The sequence below is a fragment of the Carcharhinus amblyrhynchos genome, chromosome 6 (assembly GCF_965287045.1).
Source record: "Carcharhinus amblyrhynchos chromosome 6, sCarAmb.v2.hapA, whole genome shotgun sequence".
Lineage (NCBI taxonomy): Eukaryota > Metazoa > Chordata > Chondrichthyes > Carcharhiniformes > Carcharhinidae > Carcharhinus > Carcharhinus amblyrhynchos.
In genome coordinates, this window is record NC_137329.1 from 54,339,427 (window position 1) to 54,361,688 (window position 22,262).

General features: G+C 41.8%; 1 protein-coding gene across 1 annotated transcript in view; it reads right to left on the minus strand.

Annotated features, from left to right (window-relative positions):
• Positions 1–22,262, minus strand: part of LOC145343931 (N-acetyl-beta-glucosaminyl-glycoprotein 4-beta-N-acetylgalactosaminyltransferase 1-like) — a 720,751-nt gene that overhangs the window by 270,369 nt on the left and 428,120 nt on the right. The window contains exons 6-7 of the mRNA XM_080190473.1: positions 12,734–12,834; positions 9,864–9,931 (exon numbers count right to left, since the gene is read on the minus strand). Coding sequence (XP_080046599.1) covers positions 9,864–9,931; positions 12,734–12,834 — 169 coding nt within the window. The remainder of the gene's footprint in view (positions 1–9,863; positions 9,932–12,733; positions 12,835–22,262) is intronic.

Below are 22,262 nucleotides of genomic sequence, written 5' to 3' on the forward strand. Positions count from 1 at the left end.
ATCCTCAATATTACTGCACTAAATGTTATTTAAAAAAACACTAATCACATTGGATGCAGCAAAGACTATAGCACTCATAGCATCTCAGCTGTAGTGCTAAAAACAAATGCTGTAGAACTAGCAGGTTCCAAATGAAGCTGTTCCAGGAGACTGCAACATTGGTAGAATACATAGACTCCCTACATAGGGTGCAGAAAGAAGCCATTCAGCCTATCAAGGCTGCATCAACAACAGTCCCACCCAGGCTCTATCCCCATAGCCCCATGTATTTACCTTGCAAATCTGCCTAACACTAACAGGCAATTTAGCATGGCCAATCAAACTAACCCGCACATCCTTGGATTGTGGGAGGAAACTGCCTGGAGGAAACCCACACAGACACAGGGAGAACATGCAAACTTGACACAGTCACCCAATGCCAGAACTGAACCTAGGTTCCTGATACTGTGAGGCAGCAATGCTTACCAGAATCTACCCAACAAAATGGAAAATTGTCGATGTACATGTCATGTACATAAAAAATAGGACAGATGCAATTCAGTCAAATATTGCCACTTTAACCTGTTCCATCTGCCAAATTGATGGAAGGTGTCATCAACAGTGCTAACTGCTTGCTAAAGCTCAGTCTGCGTGCCCCCAGGATTACATGGCTCCATGTCTTGGTTTAAACATGGAAAGAAGAGCTGAATTCCAGAGCTGACTTGTAATGGGAGTGATTGTCTGACATCAAGAACTATAGAAAGGTTACGACACAGCAAGAAGCCATGCAGCCCATTGTGTCTGCGCCCGCTGAGAAGAAAACTAGTCACTCAGTCTGAGCCTACCTTCCAGCACCTGATCCATCACCTTGCACGTTACAGACGCAGGGCCAGGAACCTTTTCAATGAGTTGAGCATTTCAGCCTCCGCCACCAATTTGGGTACTGATTTCCAGATACCTACCACCTTCCTAATATCCTTTTTAATCCTTCTATCATTCATCTTAACTCTGTGCTCCTGGTAACTGACCTTTCATTAGTGGAAACAGGTCTTTCCTGTCTACTCAGTATAGGCCCCTCATAATTGTGTGCACCTGAGTCAAGTCATGCCTCAGCTTCGTCTGTTCTAAGAAAAACAACCTTAACCTATCCAATCATCCCTCAGACCTGCATTTTTGCAGCCCATCAGCATGTTTGTAAATCTCTTCCGTACTTTCTCCAGAGCAATTATATACTTCCTATTATGTGGTGACCAGAACTGTACAAAAAACTTCAGCTGTGGCCCAACCAGCATATTATGCAGTTCCAGGATTACATCCTCACTTCCTTTACTACTTTCAATATCATCCTGTTTATTTGTAATTCCTTTGACTTATTTACCCTTCCACAATGCATTATCTCATACTTTTCCAGATTGAACTCTATTTGCCACTTTTCTGTTCACCCAACTAAACCATTGATACAATTCTAGAGTCCACAGCTATCCTCTTTACTATCAACTACATAGCCAATGTTTGTATCGTCTTCAAATTTTCCAATCATGACTCCCACGTTTAAGTCCAAATTATTAATATATATCACAAATATAAGGTGACCTAACATTGAGCCTTATGGAACAGCACTGGAAACCACTTTCAATTTCTGAAACATCTATTGATCACTACACTTTATTTCCTGTCACTGAGCCAATTTTACATCCAACCCGTCACATTTCCTTGTATTCCACGGGCTATTACTTTTCTCACTAGTGTGCCATGTGGGCCCTTGTCAGACGCCTTATTAAAAACCCATGCACATCTACCCTGATGTTCCTCAAAAACTCAATATTTTGTAAGGCACAACTTTCCCTTTACAAAAACATGCTGACTGTTCCTGATTAATACTTGTCTTCTGAGGTGACAGTTTCTCCTGGCTCTCAGAATATATTGCAATAATCTGTCCACCACTGCAGTCAAACCAACTGCCTATACTTTTCTGACCAATTCCTCGCACCCTTTTTAAACAATGCTACAACATTCACAGGTACCTCACTTATATCTAGAAAAGATTGAAACATGATCCTTAGACCATCTACTACTTCCTACATGGCTTCCTTTATCTGCCTGGAATACAATTCATCCGGCCCTGGTGATTTATCCACCTTTGAGGCTGTCAGTCCCTCTGGTACTTATTTGACTCAGTGATGCTTCAAGGAGCCCTAGTAAAACTTTAGTCAATCGGAATCAGGGGGAGCATTCTCCACTGATTGAAGTCATACCTAGCACAAAGTTAGATGGTTATGATTGTCAAGCTCAATTATCTCAACTCCAGCACAATGCTGTAGGAGAGTCCTACCATAGTGTCCTTGGCCCAGCTGTCTTCAGCTACTTTCTCAATGATCTTTCCTCTGACATATGGCCAGAAGTGGGGATGTTCACTGATGTTCAGTGTACTGTGTTACATTCACAATCCTTTAGATACTGAAGCAAACCTGGGCAAGGTCCAGATTTATGAAAAGTGGAAAGTAACATTCATGTTATGCTAATACCAGGCAATGATCACCTTCAGTAAGAGACAGTATAACTGCCTCCCTTTGATTTTCAACAAGATTGTTATCTTTGAATTTCTTCATCATCATAACTGATCAGAAACTAAACTGGACCAGCCACATAAGTGGTATGGCTATCAGAACGGGGCAGAAGCTAGGTTCTGTGGAATGTACTTCACCTCCTGACTCTTCAAAATCTTTTTTACTATCTACATTTAAGTTATGAAAAGAGGTTGAGTAGGCTTTAGTTATTTTCATTGCTGCTGAGGGATAATCTGATTGAGGTGTACAAGATTATGAAGGACATGGCCAGAGTGGATAAGGAAGGGTCAGTCATGAGGGGATATGGGTTCAAGTTGAGGGGCAGGAGATGTGAGGGAAAAACACTCACATGCCTCCTAAATGGCAATGGTCTAGAATGCACTGTTAGGGAGGGTGGTAGAAGTGGGTTGCCTCACATTGTTTAAAGAGTACCTGATGAGCATTTGGCAAGTCACAACATTCAGGGCTATGGGCCAAATGTTGACAGATGGGATTTCAGGTGTTTCTATTGTGTCAGTGCAGACTTGATGGGTCGACAGGCCTCTTTTGCGTGATGATTTTAAGGCACAAAATAGGGTGTATGATGGAATATTCTCTACTTGCGTAGAGGAATGCAGCTCCAACACTCAAGAAACTCTACACTAACCAAGGCAAAGGAGCCCATTTGATTGGCACTTCACCCAGCGCCTTAAAACATTTATTCTCTCAACACCAGCGCACAGTGGCAGCAGGTCTGCAGCAATTCTCCAAGGCTTCTTAGACAGCACCTTTGAAATTTGAGCAGTCTACCACCTAGAAAGACAGTGCCATAAATACATGAGAATAGCATGATTTGAAAGTTGCCTCCAAATCATGCATCATCTTAATTTGAAAATATTCCTTCCTGGGCAAAAACCTTGGAACTGTTTGGATGGAATTATAACAAATAAAAATACCATCTGCCATTAGGTTATGAGTTAATTAAATATAGAGACATAAAAAATGCTGTTCAAGTTGCAAATAACAAAGACTGCACGTTGAAGTTCACAAGATATAAGAAGCTAGTATAATGCGCCAAGATTTTATAACAGTTGTTCTTGGATGGAACCTGATCTTATTAACAATGCTGGCTTATTGCTTTACCAAGAAAATATTCTGGAATAACGTAATTTCAACTCATCCTGGTGAAATAACTTTTAATTATGCTGTTTAAAATTAATTGTCCCTTAAGCAGATATTTAGCTACAACAAACGAATAATACTCCCTCCACAAGACTGCCACACAACCACAAGGAACATTACTCCAGGCAATACTCCCTAATAAAGCCTCAGACTTTATAAAAAATAGATATACAGATTCTTTATTTTTGACTCCACACAACAGCAGAATGTGGTATAGAAAATTCTGTTCCCCCAGGGCAGATAACTTAGAATTGAAAATGTTCCTGCAACTCAATCCAGATCAAAAATTGTCATTGAAAAAGTAGTGTCTTATCTCTGGACTAACTCCAGGGTTGAGTGAACAACTTTACTCCAAATATACAGCAGAGAAACAAACCATCTTTGCACAAAACATTTTGAATTTTGTTTAATTTATGGTGCCAAGTGCTGTGACAGGATCAGACTCTACAATATGAATGGGACTGTACACACATCAATGACAATACAAACAGCTGCCTTATTAATGTTGCTGTTTGGGCAGGAAGAGTTCTGAAAACCAATTCAGTTTCATGAGAGCTAGATGAAAACTTGCTTCCATGTATGGATTCTCTCATTGATGTTACAGTGGAATAAAGAAGCTTCTATTTTTTGACATTTTTTTTCAGCAGGTTAACAGTACCATTAATAGAATGTTATTTTACAGTGAGGAAGTGGGTATCTACTTGCTTATCAAGTATGGTCTTCATCGTGATTAGATTCCATCCTTCCAGGTCTCAACGGTTTTCTCTTCTCTTTGCAAAATTTGCCTTTCAAGAGGCAAAAGTTAACTCCTGTTCACTGTATCCCCCTTTTCTATTAGTGATTTTTTCAATCCACGTCAGACGTTCTTCACTGACGTGCATAAGGGATCCATTTCTTGCTGTTCAAAAAACAATTTCTGAATGGGATGCTTCTCACAGGCATTTGACCTTGCTTTGCTTGTGGGAAGGAAAGTGTATTTGTATCTGGGTTCAAGTCATATTTACCCCTGAGCAATTCTTTAGAGTGTTTGAATCAAACAATAGACTTGCAAGTGATACTGTCAAGATTTTGCTGTGTCAATGATGGCAAAAAGGTCAGTGTTTTCCTTCCATAATTACTCTACCAACACTGACAGCAACTTTGAAAGTTGGAACATGTACAAAATATCGCATCCAGGCAGTCAATGCTCCACTATAGGGTGCACGGCAGAGGTCCCCACATATTGCTATTTCCCTTTCGTGAACGAATATGAGTTTTCACTCAACACAGTCTCGCTGCAAACAACTTGGAAAATGTTACACATTGGTGAATGGTGTGTAACTGAATTTTGACTGCATAATTACTGCTAAACACCCTTAATAGTCCTGAAAAGCTAAACTTATATTTATGTAATGTTAAATTTCTCAACAATGATTAAAAATTCCATATTCTTTATTTAAGCTCTGTTTATCTATATTCTGGCTTCTATTTTAATATTATTGTATTTTGCTGCCTGATGGCCTACTCCTGCTCCTATTTCTTATGTTCTTACATATTAAAAATGCATCTGATTTCTCGCTTTGCTGTATGTGTGTACTCCAATTGATTGGTTGTCAAGCCATCCCCTTAATTTCAACCAAGATTTAAACTTCTGTGGGGAAAGAAATATTCTTGCCGCAGAGATCACTAGATGTTTACAGTTATCTTTAAGAAAGGGTGACATAGTAGCACAGTGGTTAGCATTGCTGTCTCAGAGTACCAGGGATCTGGGTTTGATTCCCAGCTTGAGTCACTATCTGTGTGGAGTTTGCACAATCTCCACGTACCTGTGTGGGTTTCCTTTGAGTGCCCCAGTTTCCTCCCACACTCTAAAGATGTGTGGGTTAGGTGGATTAGTCATGTTAAATTGCCCCTTAATATCAGGGGCACTGGCAAGGGTAAATGCATGGGATTATGGAGCTGGGGCCTGGGTAGGGTTGTGGTCATAAGAACATAAGAAATAGGAGCAGGAGTAGGCCATCTAGCCCTTCGAGCCTACCCCGCCATTCAATAAGATCATGGCTGATCTGAAGTGGATCAGTTCCACTTTCCTGCCTTCTCCACATAACCCTTAATTCCCTTGTCTATCAGAAATCTATCTATCCATGACTTAAATATATTCAACGGGGTAGCCTCCACCACTTCAATGGGCAGAGAATTCCAGAAATTCACCACCCTTTCAATGAAGAAGTTCCTCCTCAACTCTGTTCTAAACTGCAGCGCCCCCCCCTTATTTTGAGGCTGTGCCCTCTAGTTCTGGTTTCCTTTCTAAGCGGAAAGAATCTCTCTACCTCTACCCTATCTAGCCCCTTCATTATCTTGTAAGTCTCTATAAGGTCCCCCCTCAGCCTTATAAACTGCAACGAGTACAGGCCCAGTCTATTCAATCTCTAACCCCTTCATCTCCAGTATCAGCCTGGTGAACCTTCTCTGTACTCCCTCCAAGGCTAATATATCCTTTCGCAAATAACGGGACCAAAACTGCACACAGTACTCCAGCTGCAGCCTCACCAGTGCCTTGTACAGTTGCAACAAGACCTCCCTGCTTTTATATTCTATCCCCCTCACGATGAAGGCCAACATCCCATTCGCCTTCTTGATCACCTGCTGTACCTGCAGACTGAGTTTTTGCAATTCATGCACAAGGACCCCCAGGTCCCACTGCACAGTAGCATGCTGCAACTTTTCACCCTTTAAATAATATTCCTTCCTACTATTATTTCTACCAAAGTGGATAACCTCACATTTGCTAACGTTATACTCCATCTGCCAGGCCCTTGCTCACTCACTCAGCCTATCCAGATCTCTCTGCAGACTTTCCAAGTCCTCCACGCAATTCGCTTTTCCACTCTTCTTCGTGTCAGCAGCAAATTTTGTTACACTACACTCAGCCCCCTCCTCCAGATCGTTGCAGACTCGATGGGCTCAATAGCCTCCTTCTGCATTGTAGGATTCTATGATTCTATCTATGGCCGATGAGGACCTTTGCTATGCTGCAAAATGCAAAATCCAGATCGTAGATTCTATAACTGGTATTAACTAACACAAAACTAAGATCTACTCAAATTTATCATAAAATAAAAGCAAAATAATTACATATATAGTAACATTTTTCTACCAACATGCACTGTCAGATATGACTATCTGCCTGAAGTGTAATTGTGGCTGGGTCAAAATCGTGGAACTCCCTAATAGCACTGTGGTGGCACCTATCCCACATGGACTGCAACAATTCAAGGAGGTCGCTGACTACCAACTTCTCTCGTGCAATAAATGTAAGCCTAGTCGATGATGCCCACACCTCTTCAAGAGTAAAAAAAGCTGATATGCTCAGTTGCAGAAATTTTTGTTAAAACACACTGGGGGAAAACTGTTTGCGCAGCCTTACATTGTAAAGGCTTGCCACATCTCTCTGCTGACTCTTAGCTGAACACAAATAGGACACATGAGAACTTAAAGGCAAGACACTTTAACTTTAGCTGGCTGAGGGAATATTTCCTCAAGTCAGTTAGCTGATGATCTTCTGTGTCTTAGGCTGCATTATCAGCCAACAAGGTTTGCTCAAAAACAATAAGCATTGCTAAAGTTGTATGTTTGCTGCCCACGATAAGAAAAAAGTACACAAGCTTAAAATGGATTGGATGTTTCTTTGTAGCGTGCTAGTGTTTGAGACTGGAGGGTGCATTTGCTTGATAGATGGACTGTCAGTCCCTATCTCAGGCATTCCTACTTTTGAGGCTCGTTAATAATAGTGGACAGATTCTCAGTGTCACGTAACCATGAATGTGCGTGTATATATAAAAGAAATATGAAGTTCAGTAGTCTGGGCCACATTTAAATTGACTTGCAAAGGAACCAGAGGTGAGATTGAAACAACTAGCTATTACGATCTGAGATACACTGCCTCCTCCTGTACGCTGTAAGATTCCATAACTCTATGATCTATCTTTGTGAAGCTGCCTTGCATCCACATCCAATATAACTCAAACTTCAAGGCAAGGTCAGATGGCTGACAGATAGATGTTAAAAAAGGAATGAATGTGGTGTGTTTTGACTGCAGCATGCTAAGAAAGGTCTATACTAGATTGCGCTGTCTAGCTGGCACTACCAAGGAAGTGGCACAGGACAAAATTCATCCCCTGCTATTTGGAAAATTATAGCTAAGAATGGTGTGTCTCCAAACCAAATTGTGCCTTTTCCTAGGGTTGCAGCCATTCTGCAGCTCAGGTTTTAAAATCTAAACAGAATCATCATTGAATTGTTGCTACACATGTCCTGGCACAAAATGAAATAATTTGCTGTCAATGAGTGAGCCACACACAAAGGTAAATGTAAAAAATAAGATAATTTACTCCAAAACTTTAGGATTTTGCACCATTATATGTCCACCCACAAATATCTAGAAGACAGAGGGTAGCAGTGGAAGGATGCATTTCTGAACAGAGGGCTGTGACAAATGGTGTTGCTCAGGGATCAGTGCTGGGACCTTTGCTGTTTGTAATATATAAATGATTTGGAGGAAAATGTAACTGGATTGATTAGTAAGTTTGTGGACGATACAATGGTTGGTGGACTTGCGGTTAGCGATGAGGACCATCAGAGGATACAGCAGTATATGGATCAGTTGGAGACTTGGGTGGAGAGATGGCAGATGGAGTTTAATCCGGACATATGTGAAGGAATGCATTTGGAAGGTCTAATATAGATAGGGAATAATACAGATAGTAAATGGCAGAATCCTTAGGAGTGCTGATAGGCAAAGGGATCTGGGTGTACAGGTATACAGGTCACCGAAAGTGGCAATGCAGATGGAGAAGGTAGTCAAGAAAGCATAGGGCATGCTTGTCTTCATCACCTAAGGTATTGAGTTTAAAAATTGGCAAGTCATATTGATGCTTATAGAACCTTAGTGAGGCCATATTTGGAATATGGTGTTCAATTCTGGTTGCCACACTACCAGAAGGATGTGGAGGCTTTGGAGAGGGCACAGAAATGAATTACCAGGATGTTGCCTGGTATGAAGGGCATTAGCTATGAGGAGAGGTTGGAGAAATGGTTTGTTCTCATGGAGTGATGGAGGTTGAGGGGAGACCTGATAGAAGCCTGCAAGTTTATGAGAGGCATGGATAGACTGGATAGTCAGAAGCTTTTTCCCAGGGTGGAAGAGTTAATAACTAGGGGGCGTAGATTTAAGGTGCAAGGGGCAAGTTTTAAAAGAGATGTATGAGGCAGATTTTTTACACAGAGAGTGGATTCTCTATTAAAAACCAATGTTGCAATTACCATCAAAAGTGTTTGGTTCGTCAGTAAACCTTTCTATAATTTTTAAAATATGTGGTCTCTTGTTGAGGAGAGGTGCCCATCTCTTACAATATCGGGGTTTTTATAATCTAGCTGAAATGTGTTGGAAAAGCTATCTGGAGGATGGTAATATTCTCTGGTGGTTCCTTTCCTGCATGGAGAGTTAGATCAGTTCTTCAGACTCATTTAATTATCTGTGAGGCCCACCTTGGGACTCGTTGCCGGGGGAGGTAGTGGAAGCGGATACGTAATGACTTTTAAGGGGCTCTTGACAAGTACATGAATGAGATGGGAATAAAGGGATATGGTCCCTGGAAGCGTAGGGGGTTTTAGTTAAGTCAGGCAGCATGGTTGGTACAGGCTTGGAGGGCTGAAGGGCCTGTTACTATGTTGTAATTTTCTTTTGTTGTTCTTTTGTTGTTTCATTCATGCATCTGCTGAATCAACACAGTTCTGACATCAGTTTCAATGTCATACTCAAATTATCCCTTTATTAATAGGAAAACACTTCCATTCTGCATATTCCCATTGAATGACATTAATACCTTCTGTAAATCCACTCCATCCACTAGCAATGATGAATGGGTACAGTGCCAGCAGTAATCAACTCCCTAAATTAATTGCCTCATCAACAATACCCAACAAGAAAATTATAAATATCTAAATTACTTAAATGGTTCGAGTTTGCCTCAAACACCCAATGATATGTCTCATAAAAATACAATTGACCACGAATTCATGTTAGGAATCAACAGAAATTAACCATGAAATATAAGTGTTTCAGTCTGATTTCATTACCATAGTTATCCCAAATTATGAATGAAATAATGTGCTTACTGGACTGGATTGGAAGCTTGAGATCGGAACTTAGTGAACTCGCCCGGAGCAGCCCATTCTGTTCCCAGCTGAAATATAATCATGAGAAGGATTAATTACTTTACTGACTTGGACTAGCTGTGAAGGTGAGTATGGAGTAGAAATGGTAAGAAAAAAAACAGATGCTTTTCAGAAGTTCTTCTATTCGATTTTAACCATTGCAGTTGGCCAAAAAAATCTTTTGGAAATGGAGACAGTGGGTGGAATTCTCCCATGGCCCCTCCAGGATATTCTGTGGCAGGTTTTGGGTGGGGGAGGGGTGGATTTGGTGGGGGAGTACAGGAATCGGTTTCATGCTAACATGCATTTCCCCACAGTATCTACCACTGCTGCCCACCTTGGCGGACTGGAAACCCACTGGAGGCTGGTGTAAAATTGATTTGCGTCCTACTAATGAGATGCAAATGAAGGCCTGACTGGAATCTTCCACCCAGGCCTGATTCTCCAAGATGCCAGCAGGGAAACATGCCAGTCCAGAACACATCTGGAACAACATGGCATGCAGATTTCGACACTCACCTGAACAATGTCAGGGGCTGCCTCCGGAGTTTGGAATGGGTGCCATCAACAACCCTGGATCCCTGAGCACCAGAGCAGTAGGCGGAGAGAGCATCTACATGTGGATCTTCCAGATTCAATGTCATCCAGCCTCATAGTGTTCCCAGAGTTCCACTTTCATTTTCAGGAGGCCCATCTTCTATCTTCAACGGTGGGTCAGTGACATTGCCCACTTCTTCATTATGGCACTCAACTATGACAGTGGAGTAGGCAACATCAGGCTTGGCCCGCTATGGGTAGGGTGCATAATTAATGAAGTCCAGGCCAGAATATATCATCATTGATGTAGTTTTGTGCCAAGACATGTATAGCAGCAACTCAATGATGATTCTGGTTATATTTTAAAACCTGGGTTGAGAATATATGGTTTCCTGTCTTCATAGCAGGAAACACTCCATGTCTCCACCAAGGGAATTAGCCCCCAAATGGCAGAATTTCACCCAGAATTTTAAACACAGCTTTCTAACAAAATTATTTTCCTATTTTCCCCCTCTTCACATTTGAAGAAGGCAATGCATGTTGAGCGGTTTGCATTCCACAGGCACTAGTCAGCACTCAGAACCCAGGGAATGGCAGCATTGTGCTGATGTCACTGGACAGGTAACCCGAAGGCCAGACTAATGATTCAGAAAGATTAGCTCAAGTCCTTTCACGACATGTGGGTGGAATTTACAGTCATTTAATTAATAAATCTGGCATAAAGTAATGGTGACCTCAATGAGCAGATTGCTAAATGTCCATCTGGTTCACTAATGTCCTTCATGGAAGGAAATCTGCTGTCCTTACTCAGTCTGGCCGATGGTTGACATGGTGATGGAAGACATACAGCAATATGGTCATAGCTGCTTTCTTAAATGTCTTAGCAAGCCACTCAATTATATAAAACTGCCACAGAAAAGTCAATTAAGAAGAAAATTGGATATTGGAGATGGTGTGCCTAAGCCCTCCATTCTAACATCTGTGCCTTGTGCCAAAATTGTTAGAGCAGTATCACAGACTTGAGCAACACCCTGACAAGGTCATATGCACTGAATCATACTTTCAGTCCCAGACTTTTTCATCAACACACAGAACATGTCCTGTCCCACCAGCAGGACAGACTCATCAGAGTGTGGTGGCACAGTAGTATACAGGATAGATTTGCCAATCTGAGCTTCTAATAATTGGTGAGGGAATGAACCACAGGAAATAAATTCTATTTCACCTTGCCCTCACCAACCTACTATCACAGATGCATCTATCCATGACAGATGAAATTGAAAATTTGTGTTTCAGAACTAATTGCAGCTCTCACCAAGCTGTTCTACTATAGTTACAAAAGTGGCATATAGAGCCTTAGAATCGTAGAACTCTAGCGCGCTGGCCATCAACAATCTATGCATTCTAATCTCATTTTACAGCACTTGGTCCATGGCTTTGTATGCTATGGCATTTCAAGTGCTCATCTAAATACGTCTTAAATGTTGTGAGGGTTCTCGCCTCTACCACTCTTTCATGCATTGAGTTCCAGATTCCCATCACCCTCAGGATGAAAATGTTTTCAAGCACAACCTGTTCCTGTCCTCAGCCTGATATCTGCACAACAGAATTGATATTTGCTGTCTTTTCCTGGGATGGTCAAAACACCAACAGTGTGACAGGTTCCATTTTGAAGGGCACCTATTGCCAACTGTCCAAAGCATCACCTGTTTCAGAAAATTGGCCCCTTTTCAACATAGAAGTCAGGATCCTATGATGTAAGAAGTATCCAGATTGCCAGTCAATTGTCCAGGTGTCAAATTAAATTCCATACATTTTCTAGAAGGCTGGCAATTAGAAATAATCGCATTGGTTGAAATCTCTCCTCCTCAGGCTTAAACCTCTGAGGCCATGCATTCTCCCAGCTGCTGTCTTGCCTAGGTACATTAAATGTACACACTGTCAGTTGTTCAATACAGACAACTGATACTAATGATTTTTAACATTATATTAGAAGGTTAACAAGATACATTAATACATGACAGGATTTTTCTCCTGAGAGAAATATAATTTGTCAAATATTTTAAAAGGAACATTACTTGCTTTATAAGATATGGCTTCAGTACAAAGGCATTCTGGTGCTGAGTTCTGATTTTATCTCTTGATTTCTATGCCGACTTCATGCTCACACGCAGACAGCGCCCATCAATAAAAAAAATCAGCCAGATTCCCCGACGACATTTCAATGCAGCGAGTATGAAAAGCCTCGAATGGCTGTCAAACAAGATAAGTGAGACTCAGCTAACATTCTGTACCTTGCCTACATGCATCAGCAGTCTGGCGTTTGCAGGACTTTCATCAGAACTGAGCCAAAACTCGGAATTATCATCTGACGCAATCGCAAACTGGAAATCACCTGGGAAAATAGAAACAAGAATCAATAAAGCTGGAAATATTGTTACGATCTGGTTAGGGAAGCTTAACACTTAAAGAATAAATCTGAATTCCATCAATTAGCCAAAAGAACTATGTTACAAGATTTCCCATTTTTAAACAAAAACAAACTTGGATGTATATCAAAAAGAATTAAGTGAAGTAAGCTCTATTACTTTAATACTAGAGCTTATAAAGATATTCGTTATAAACTCAGTTCTTTTTACTTTCCTGCCCAGAGTTCCCTTACCTTACAAAATCTTAAAATTTAGTTCATTTTTCTAGCACCAAACTAAAGGTATGTCACCACTCTCCAGAGCTCACTCTAATTTCTCTTCAGTGTTAAAAGTATTCACTACTGGGGGTCCTTCCATTGGCTTTGGATAAGTCACCCTCAATTTCTTTTCCAGTTTCTTGACTGGATTTCACAGCTCAAAAATGAGCCTCTCTGTGACTCTTGCAGAGTAACTTAAAACATCAGAAAACACGCTTGAGGCAGGATTTGCAACGGTGGAGACAGCCCGCCATTGCCCAGCAGTAGGATCTTCTGGTCCTGCCATTGTCAAGGGGATTTCCCATTGAATGCAACCCTCACCACCAGCAAACGCACAGCATCGGTGGCCTTTTGACAGGACCTGAAGATCCCACTGGCTTGAACATCAGAAAATTCTGGCCTTGCTCATTGCTATGGTTTCATACTACAACCTATCTAATTCCACAACTTCAATGCCTTCAAGATTAATTGCCTTTTAGGCAGTTAAAGAGGAAACCTTAACTTACAGCTAAACAGATTTTCCAGTTTATTTTCTCCTTTCCAACTTTGTCTCAATCTGAATACCAGTTTCCAATCACAGACTGCATCATGGATGACAGGTCGAGTATTTACCCTACTTCAGGTGTAAGTCTGGCTTTCTTTCCTGACTTCTGTGGAGCTACAAGCTACATAAGACCAAAAGCTAACACAGTCTCTTAGCTGCTTTTCCAAACATTAACCAGTCTTGCCTGCTGAGCTATGCCCTAACTGAATTCATAGGGAAAAAATTCAACAGCAAAGAATCTCAATAAGCTCCATGCATCTCCATGACAGTGTGACACATACAGCTTGTTCCCAGGCAGGAATGCAAATTAAGTACCTTTTCATTCCAAAGCTTTCCTTAAATCACATAAATAATGGAACAGCAAACATCATATCTCCAGTTCTTTAGCTAAGTAAGCCCAACTTCTGATTTACGATCTTACCTTTCTAGCTGTTAATCTCTTAAAGTCAACATGGTTCCAACCTTTTTAAGTATAACACACTTTCAAACTTGTTTGAATTGCATTTACTTCTGGGTTGCTTTCAACCAACTTCTCAACCAGAGTTAAAACTTGAATTCTTAAAGTTATATTATAAAATATATGAACAAAACATATACATATTGATAATCATCTCAGGGGCCACTATGCCTGTAGATAGAACACAGCGGAATTGCATGAGAGCCTGGGCAAAGGAAAAGCAAATTTTGAGGTGCTTTCACATTCATCGAACTATAATTTGCTGTCAAAATAATGACAAGGCTTATGGTACTAAGTTGTTTACCTGTTAATCCTACAACTTCATACAAGGGCACTTGGAAAATATGGAAATCCAAAAGTTGCTGTCTGAGATTGTTACTCTGCTATTAGTTTCCTGAAAATGTAATCTCCCTACCTAGTTCACCATCAAAAGTCATTGAACTTCATGAAACTGCTGTATTTAAATGTTAAATATGAATTAAACTCACCATAGAAACTCAAATCAAGTCTTTTCAGTCAACTTACTCTTTTATCAACATGATAAATTTAAGTTACTGCCAAATAACCACAATGGCACTGAAAATTAACAATTACAAATGTTGAACCACATTCCTTCAGGCTTCAGTTGTTGTTGGAGATTTCAAGAGTGTAAAAATAAAATGTTTAAAAATCATTTTATTTGTTCTCTTTGATCTCCCTCTTAATCTTGGGGTAAATTTTCAAGTCCCACCCACTACAAGAATTGTCACAGGAAGGACAGACAATTTGACTTGACCATTTAAAGATGCGTTGATCTTGGGTGGGAACATCTGATCTTGTGATGGCCCTAATCCTTCTTCTCGTGCCGGAATTTTCTGATCTCACATGCGGATGGGATTCTCCAGTCCCGCTACAGTGAATAGAGTTTTGACTGAGTACCAAATTCTCTGTTCCTGCTAGCAGCAGTGATGGGGTGTACGACATTGGAGAATCACGCCTTTATTTCTCTTTCTGTACCTGATGTGTGATTGAATACACCCACTTTAACCTAAATTTTCTATCCTAGCTATATTAAATTCACAATCCTTAAATCTGATTGATTAAAGCGATATGCAGTTGATTCTCCAATTCACTCTGGTCTCAGATGTCTGCTTTCCTTCACTTTGCCATTGTCAATTTGCCACTATTGTGCCAGGCAATCTTCTTTAACAGTTGCTTTAAGTTTTTTGCACAGTAACTTGAAGGGCCCGTTGTTTGACCAAAATGATGACCAAGAGTTTCCTGGATAAGCAGCATCAAGGAATGTGCAAACCTGAGTTACCAGGAGCTAGTGAGGACAGCTTACAGTACAAATAAGTGGCGCTACATTGCACCCAACTCTTGCAAAAGGGGTTAAAAAAAAACTTAAAGGGGCTGATTTATGTTTGACCTGACTGGGAAATTCTAGATGCTACACAGCTATGCAGCTAAGAGGCAACATTTCTTGCTGCAGAAAAAAATACAACCTAAAGGTGCAAAGGCAAGTCTACCTAATGGCAGACAGCATTAGATTCACTCCTGCAGTAAATTATAATTCATCATGTTGAACTACAAGGTCCCCTTCAAATGCTTGCTGAAGCACATAACTTTTACAACATCTGAGAGAAAAGTGATGAATGATAAAAAAAAATAATTTGTCCTGTATTTCATAGCTAGTGGAAGAATTTTAACATGGCATACTCAAAGTTGGATCAAACATAAATTAGGACAAAATCTCTTATTCGTCATTTTATCCTCAACAATGTTATAATGGGAATATCAATGTCCTATGAAGTGATCAAGCAAGCTATTCAATTGTGAGGGGAATTAGAGTCGGACAATATATACAGCCTCTTCAATCTCCTGAATGAATTCAAATGAAGAAGCATAGTCATTATCCTTGATACACTCTGTAACTTGTCAGTCATTAGAATGCATATCCATCTGGCTTTCACAGAGAGTGGAAGATGATCTTGGAGGCAAATGAGATTGAGCAGTCAGAATTAAAGAAAGGGTTTCATGATGCAAATCCTTAGGTTAAAGTGCATCCTAATTATAGGTGAAATGTTGATAATGCATGGAAACAATCAGTAATGCTAAATCTGAAGAAATATGTCTTGCAAAGTCTAAGGACTGTAACATAAATGTATATTGGGTCAGGCTAGATGGCAGGTTTCCTCTTCTGAAGGACACTGATAACAACACAGTAATCTGGTAATTCATAGATTTAACAAACTAAATTCACAACTTACCACCACTGAATTTCCACTTACAACTTCAGATTTGCTAGTTCAGTTCCAGAACCAGTACGCAGGTATATCAGCAAAACAAGATGCACAAGATCTGTGTAAACTAAAACTGCAATATTTACAGAGATGACCTTTATGGACACTAAAATTACTTCCTGACATGATTCAACACATCACTGACAAAGTTATCAGAAAGGATTGATGACTGGGCAATTTTGCCTCACATGTGTACTCGATCTCTCAAAAGAGAGGAGATTTACTGAACACTACACTGACTGAGGATCCACATGAGCTTCCAGCTTCGTTTTGACGGCTACATGAGACACCAGATTGAAAGCATCACAAAAATCAATGACATACATTGTAACTGTATTCCCCCGCGTCTGACAATCCAGAACAATCTTGTACAAAGTCACAACTACACCACATACTTCTCACAAAAGCAAACTTCAGCCTGTTCCGTTTGTTCTATCTGCTTCCAAAGTATCCAATATTTACCCTGCAATATCCTGACAAAGGATTTTCATTTCCCACTAATCTGCAGAAATATACAATTGTGGACTAATTCATTCTTCATCATTTAATAGATTCCTAAAACCGGAGAGTCCATACATCAAAGCATTCACTTCATTTATTCTTGCTTCAAAATATTAATCATTTTACATAACACACAGGATAGTATATATCTAATACCGTAACTAAAAACATCTGCACAGGGGACTTCTTGGGTTATCTAAACCTAACGATGTACTTGGCCTTGTCAGAAAAACAACATTCATAGTGAATCAAATGCTGAATTTTTTTTTATGCCATTTTCTGCTCCCTGCTGGATATTATCCTGTTATGTGCTTTGTGCACATCCTTCCCCCCACCACCACATTGTCAGATAGTGATGAGAGACCTCATGTCTTTTCATGCCATTTTGTTTCTTCCCTATTATTGCTTTTCCTGAGCCATAATTTTATCCTATAAAACCTTTGACGTATTCTCTCGGGTGACATTGCCACTTTATATTATAGCAATCTCTGTTTCTACTCGCCCCTTCTGTGGTCTATGTTTTAATCCTGAAAACTTTAGTCCACATTATCTAACTAACTTCTTTATTTTATATTCTACATTTGCATATCCTTACAGTACAATTTATTCAGCCTGAAATTCATCCTTCTCAATGTTATTATGGTATAGGGCTGACCAAGCTCTCCAATAGCACAATGTTTCTGAAGCTCAATGTTAACTGTAGCTTCTGGCAACTTCCACTAGACAAGAAGTTCAGATTGCTGACTACTTTTGACAGATTCTGTTTCAACCGCTTGCCCTTCGACATTACCTTGGCAACTGAGATTTTTCAACTCACAATGCCTGCCACCTTACAGGGCCTGGAGGGAATGATCTGTCATCTGGATGATGTTTTGGTGCCTGATTCGACCACTAAGGAACATGAGAGGTGTTTCATGGCTACTTTACAGCACTTGCAGTGTTGACACTGAATGGGAAATGTGAATTCTCCAAGACCTCTATTCTGTTCTTAAGATATATCGTGAGTAGCTGAAGCATTATGGTAGACCAATACAAAATGAAGACTATCAGTAAATTCCCAACCCATCATCTATTTCAGACAAAGAACAAAGAAAATTACAGCACAGGAACAGGCCCTTCGGCCCTCAAAGCCTGCATCAACCATGCTGCCCAAATTAACTAAAACCCCCTCTGCTTCTGGGGACCATATCCCTCTATTTCCATCTCATTCATGTACTTGTCAAGGTGCCCCTTAGAAATCACTACTGTATCCGCTTCCACACCACGCCCCCCCCCCCCCCCCCCCCCCCCCCCCCGGCAACGAGTTTCAGGCACCCACCACTTCATTGACCAATGAAACTGATGTCAGAACTGTGTTAATTCAGCAGATGCATGAATGAAACAAAAGAACAAACAAAGAAAATTACAACACAGTAACAGGCCCTTCAGCCCTCCAAGCCTGTACCAACCATGCTGCTTGACTTAACTAAACCCTCCCACGCTTACAGAGACCATATCCCTTTATTCCCATCTCATTCATGTACTTGTCAAGGCACCCCTTAAAAGTCATTACGTATGCTCTTCCACTACCTCCCCCAGCAACAAGTTCCAGGCAACCACCACTCTTTCTGTAAAAAATCTGCCTCTTACATCTCTTTTAAAACTTGCCCCTCACACCTTAAACCTATGCCCCCTAGTTATTGACTCTTCCACCCTGGGAAAAAGCTTCTGACTATCCACTATGTCCATGCCTCTCATAATCTTGCAGATTTCTATCAGGTCTCCCCTCAACCTCGTTGCTCCAGTGAGAACAAACCAAGTTTCTCCAACCTGTCCTCGTAGCTAATGCTCTCCATACCAGGCAACATCCTGGTAAATCTTTTCTGTACCCTCTCCAAAGCCTCCACATTCTTCTGGTAGTGTGCGACCAGAATTGAACACTATATTCCAAGTGCAGCCTCACTAAGGTTATATAAGCATCAACATGACTTGCCAATTTTTAAACTCAATATCCTGGCCGATGAAGGCAAGCACATTGTATGCCTTCTTGACTACCTTCTCCACCTGTATTGCCACTTTCAGTGACCTGTGTACCTGTACTCCCAGATCCCTTTGCCTATCAATACTCCTAAGAGTTCTGCCGTTTACTGCACATTTCCTAAAAATATTAGACTTCCAAAATGCGTTACTTCACATTTGTCCAGATTAAACTCCATTTGCCATCTCTCCACCCAAGTCTCCAACTGATCTATATCCTGTTGTATCCTCTGATGGTCCTCATCACTATCCGCAAATCCACCAACTTTTGTGTCGTCCGCAAACTTATTAATCAATCCAGTTACATTTTCCTCCAAATCATTTATATATATTACAAACAGCAAAGTTCCCAGCACTGATCGCTGAGGAACACCGCTTGTCACAGCCTTCCATTCAGAAATGCACCCTTCCACTGCTATCCTCTGTCTTCTTTTTACCGAGCCACTTTTGTACCCACCTTGCCAGCTCACCTCTGATCCCATGCGACTTCACCTTCTGCACCAGTCTGCCATGAGGGACCTTGTCAAAGGCCTTACTGAACTCCATGTAGACAACATCCACTGCCCTCCAAAGATTCTTAACCACAGTGAACCAGTGGCAAAATTTCTGCCCAACCTGGTGCAGGTCACAAAGTCCCTTCTCAAAAAGGGGCCAGGTGTGGTGCTGAGGTGCACACTAATAACAAGCATACTGTCACATAAAATACATTCTGCTCCCTCCTGAAATTCTGACTCACTACAACCCATTCCTGCCTACTACAATAATTGCAGATGCCTTTTCCACAGGCTTAGGGGCAGTTTTATTCCTGGAGTAACGAGATGGATGTTGCTGACCAGTATATTACACATATAGAGGATTGTCAAAGCACAGTATGCTGTTACCGAAGCTCTCTCAGTTATGTGGGCTTGCAGAAGTTCTCCAACTACGTATAAACCTGAAATGTACCATCGGTGTTCCATTGTTTGCTGGAGCAGATGAGTGAGGGAGCAGAGAGACAGATAAGAAATTACCAGTTAAAAACCTGTTTAAATAAGTTTAAAGCACTTTTGTAGTAAGAACTTACCTTGCAGAACTGTTTAAATCATTTAAAAGCATTTTTGTGGGCTTTTTATATTTACCGCTTTAAGAATTCTAAGGGGGTGGATAGCAGGGAGTTGTGGGGGAGCAGGCTTTAAAACAGCGCCAGGTTTAAAAGGAGGCCTGGTATAGACAGCTGGCAGCGTCGGAGCGGGCAGCAGAGTGAGTGGGAAGCAGAGTGAGCTACTAGGGCTTAAGATCAACAGGGCTTGAGAGAAAAAGGGCCAGGTAAGTTTGTGTGGAAATTTTCAATATTACTACAGTGAATAATGGAGGGGCATGTGATGTGTTGTTTCTGTATGATGTGGGAACTGGTGGACCCCAGGGTCCTTCCCAGTGACCATGTCTGCAGTAAATGCAGGTTGCTGGAGGAGCTCCAGCTCAAGGTAGATGAGCTGGCCTCTGAGCTACAGACACTGAGGCTCATCAGGGGGAGAGAGGGTGCCACTGTCAATGGGGTGCAAGTGACATCCAACCCCCCTAGACTGGCTAACTCTAAGGGTCAGGAACAAGAGGGGGCTGTTGAGCGGAGGAAGGGGGGTGGGGAGCGGAGGAAGGGGGGATGGGGAGCGGATGCCTCAGCCTCTCAATCTGCATGACAGGTTTGAGGTTCTTGCTTCCAGTCTGGACGAGAACGAGGGAGGTGAGGTTGGTGAGCAAACTGCACACGGTACAGTGATGCAGCAGGACATAGGCAAAGAGAAGGTGAAAAGGAACGTAGTAGTAATTGGGGATAGTGGGGTTAAGGACACTGTCCTTTGTCACAATGACAAAGTGCACAGAAGGGTGTGTTGTCTGCCTGGTGCTCGGGTCCAGGATGTCGCATCTGGGCTGCAGAGGAACCTGGAATGGGAGGGTGAGAATCCGGTCGTTGTGGTACATGTGGGTGCCAACGACGTAGGCAAAATGCGAACTGAGGATCTGGGGAGGGAGTATGAAAACCTGGGAATGGAATTAAAAAGTAGAACCGACAAGGTGGTTATCTCTGGACTACTGCCTGAACCGAGTGCAGACGGGCGTAAGGTTGATAAGATTAGGGAAGTGAATGGGTGGCTCAGGGATTGGTGTGGGAGGAATGGGTTTGAATTTATGGGGCATTGGCATCAGTATTGGAGTAGGTGGGACCTGTTCGGGCGGGATGGGGTTGGTCTGAACCGTGCTGGGATCAGAGTCCTGGCAAATCGTGTAAATAGAACTGTAGATAGGGCTTTAAACTAATTAGTGGGGGGGGTGCGTGCGAGGGTAGGTGACATTACGGGGGCTAAAGTTAAGGAGAGGGTACAGGTAAGGGAAGAGGCCGAGAATGTCCCAATAATAAAGGGAGTAGGGGGCGTGAGTATGGTTGGTGGCGTTAAAGCAAATAGGGTCCAGGTGAAGGCTGGGATGAAGGCACTTTATCTGAATGCACGAAGCATTCGGAATAAAGTGGATGAGCTGGTGGCGCAGATCAGCACAAATGGATATGATCTGGTGGCCATTACAGAGACGTGGCTGCAAGGTGACAGGGACTGGGAGATGAATGTCCAGGGGTATCAAGTGTTTAGGAAGGATAGGCGGGAGGAAAAAGTGCGGGGGGGGGTGCATAGCTCTGCTGATTAAGGATAGCATCAGGGTGGTAGCAAGGGATGATATAGGAACCAAAGAGCAGAACGTGGAATCGTTGTGGGTGGAGATTAGGAACAGCAAAGGGAGGAAGACGCTGGTGGGTGTCGTCTATAGGCCCCCGAATAATGATCTGGAGGTGGGGCGGGCTGTTAACATGCAAATAAGTGTGGCGTGCAGGAATGGGACGGCCGTAATTATGGGAGATTTCAATCTGCATATTGATTGGTCGACCCATGTTGGACGCGGTGGGCTCGATGGGTTCTTGGAATGCTGCCGGGATAGTTTTCTTGAACAGTGTGTGTTGGAGCCGACGAGGGAGCGAGCTATCTTGGATCTGGTGTTATGTAATGAGGCGAGTAGAATTAGGGACCTTGTGGTGAAGGATCCCCTTGGGGAGAGTGATCATTGTATGATGGAGTTTCTGGTGCAGATGGAGGAGGAGAAAGTGGGTTCCCGGACACGCGTCCTTTGTTTGAACAGAGGGGAGTACGGTAGGATGAGAGAAGAATTGGCGAATGTGGACTGGGGGAGCGCGTTGGAAGGTAGGTCTGCTGAGGAGCAGTGGATGATCTTTAAGGAGATCTTTCTTGGCGCTCAGCAGAAATTTATTCCGATGGTTAAAAAGGACCATAGGAGGAGAGGTAATAAGCCGTGG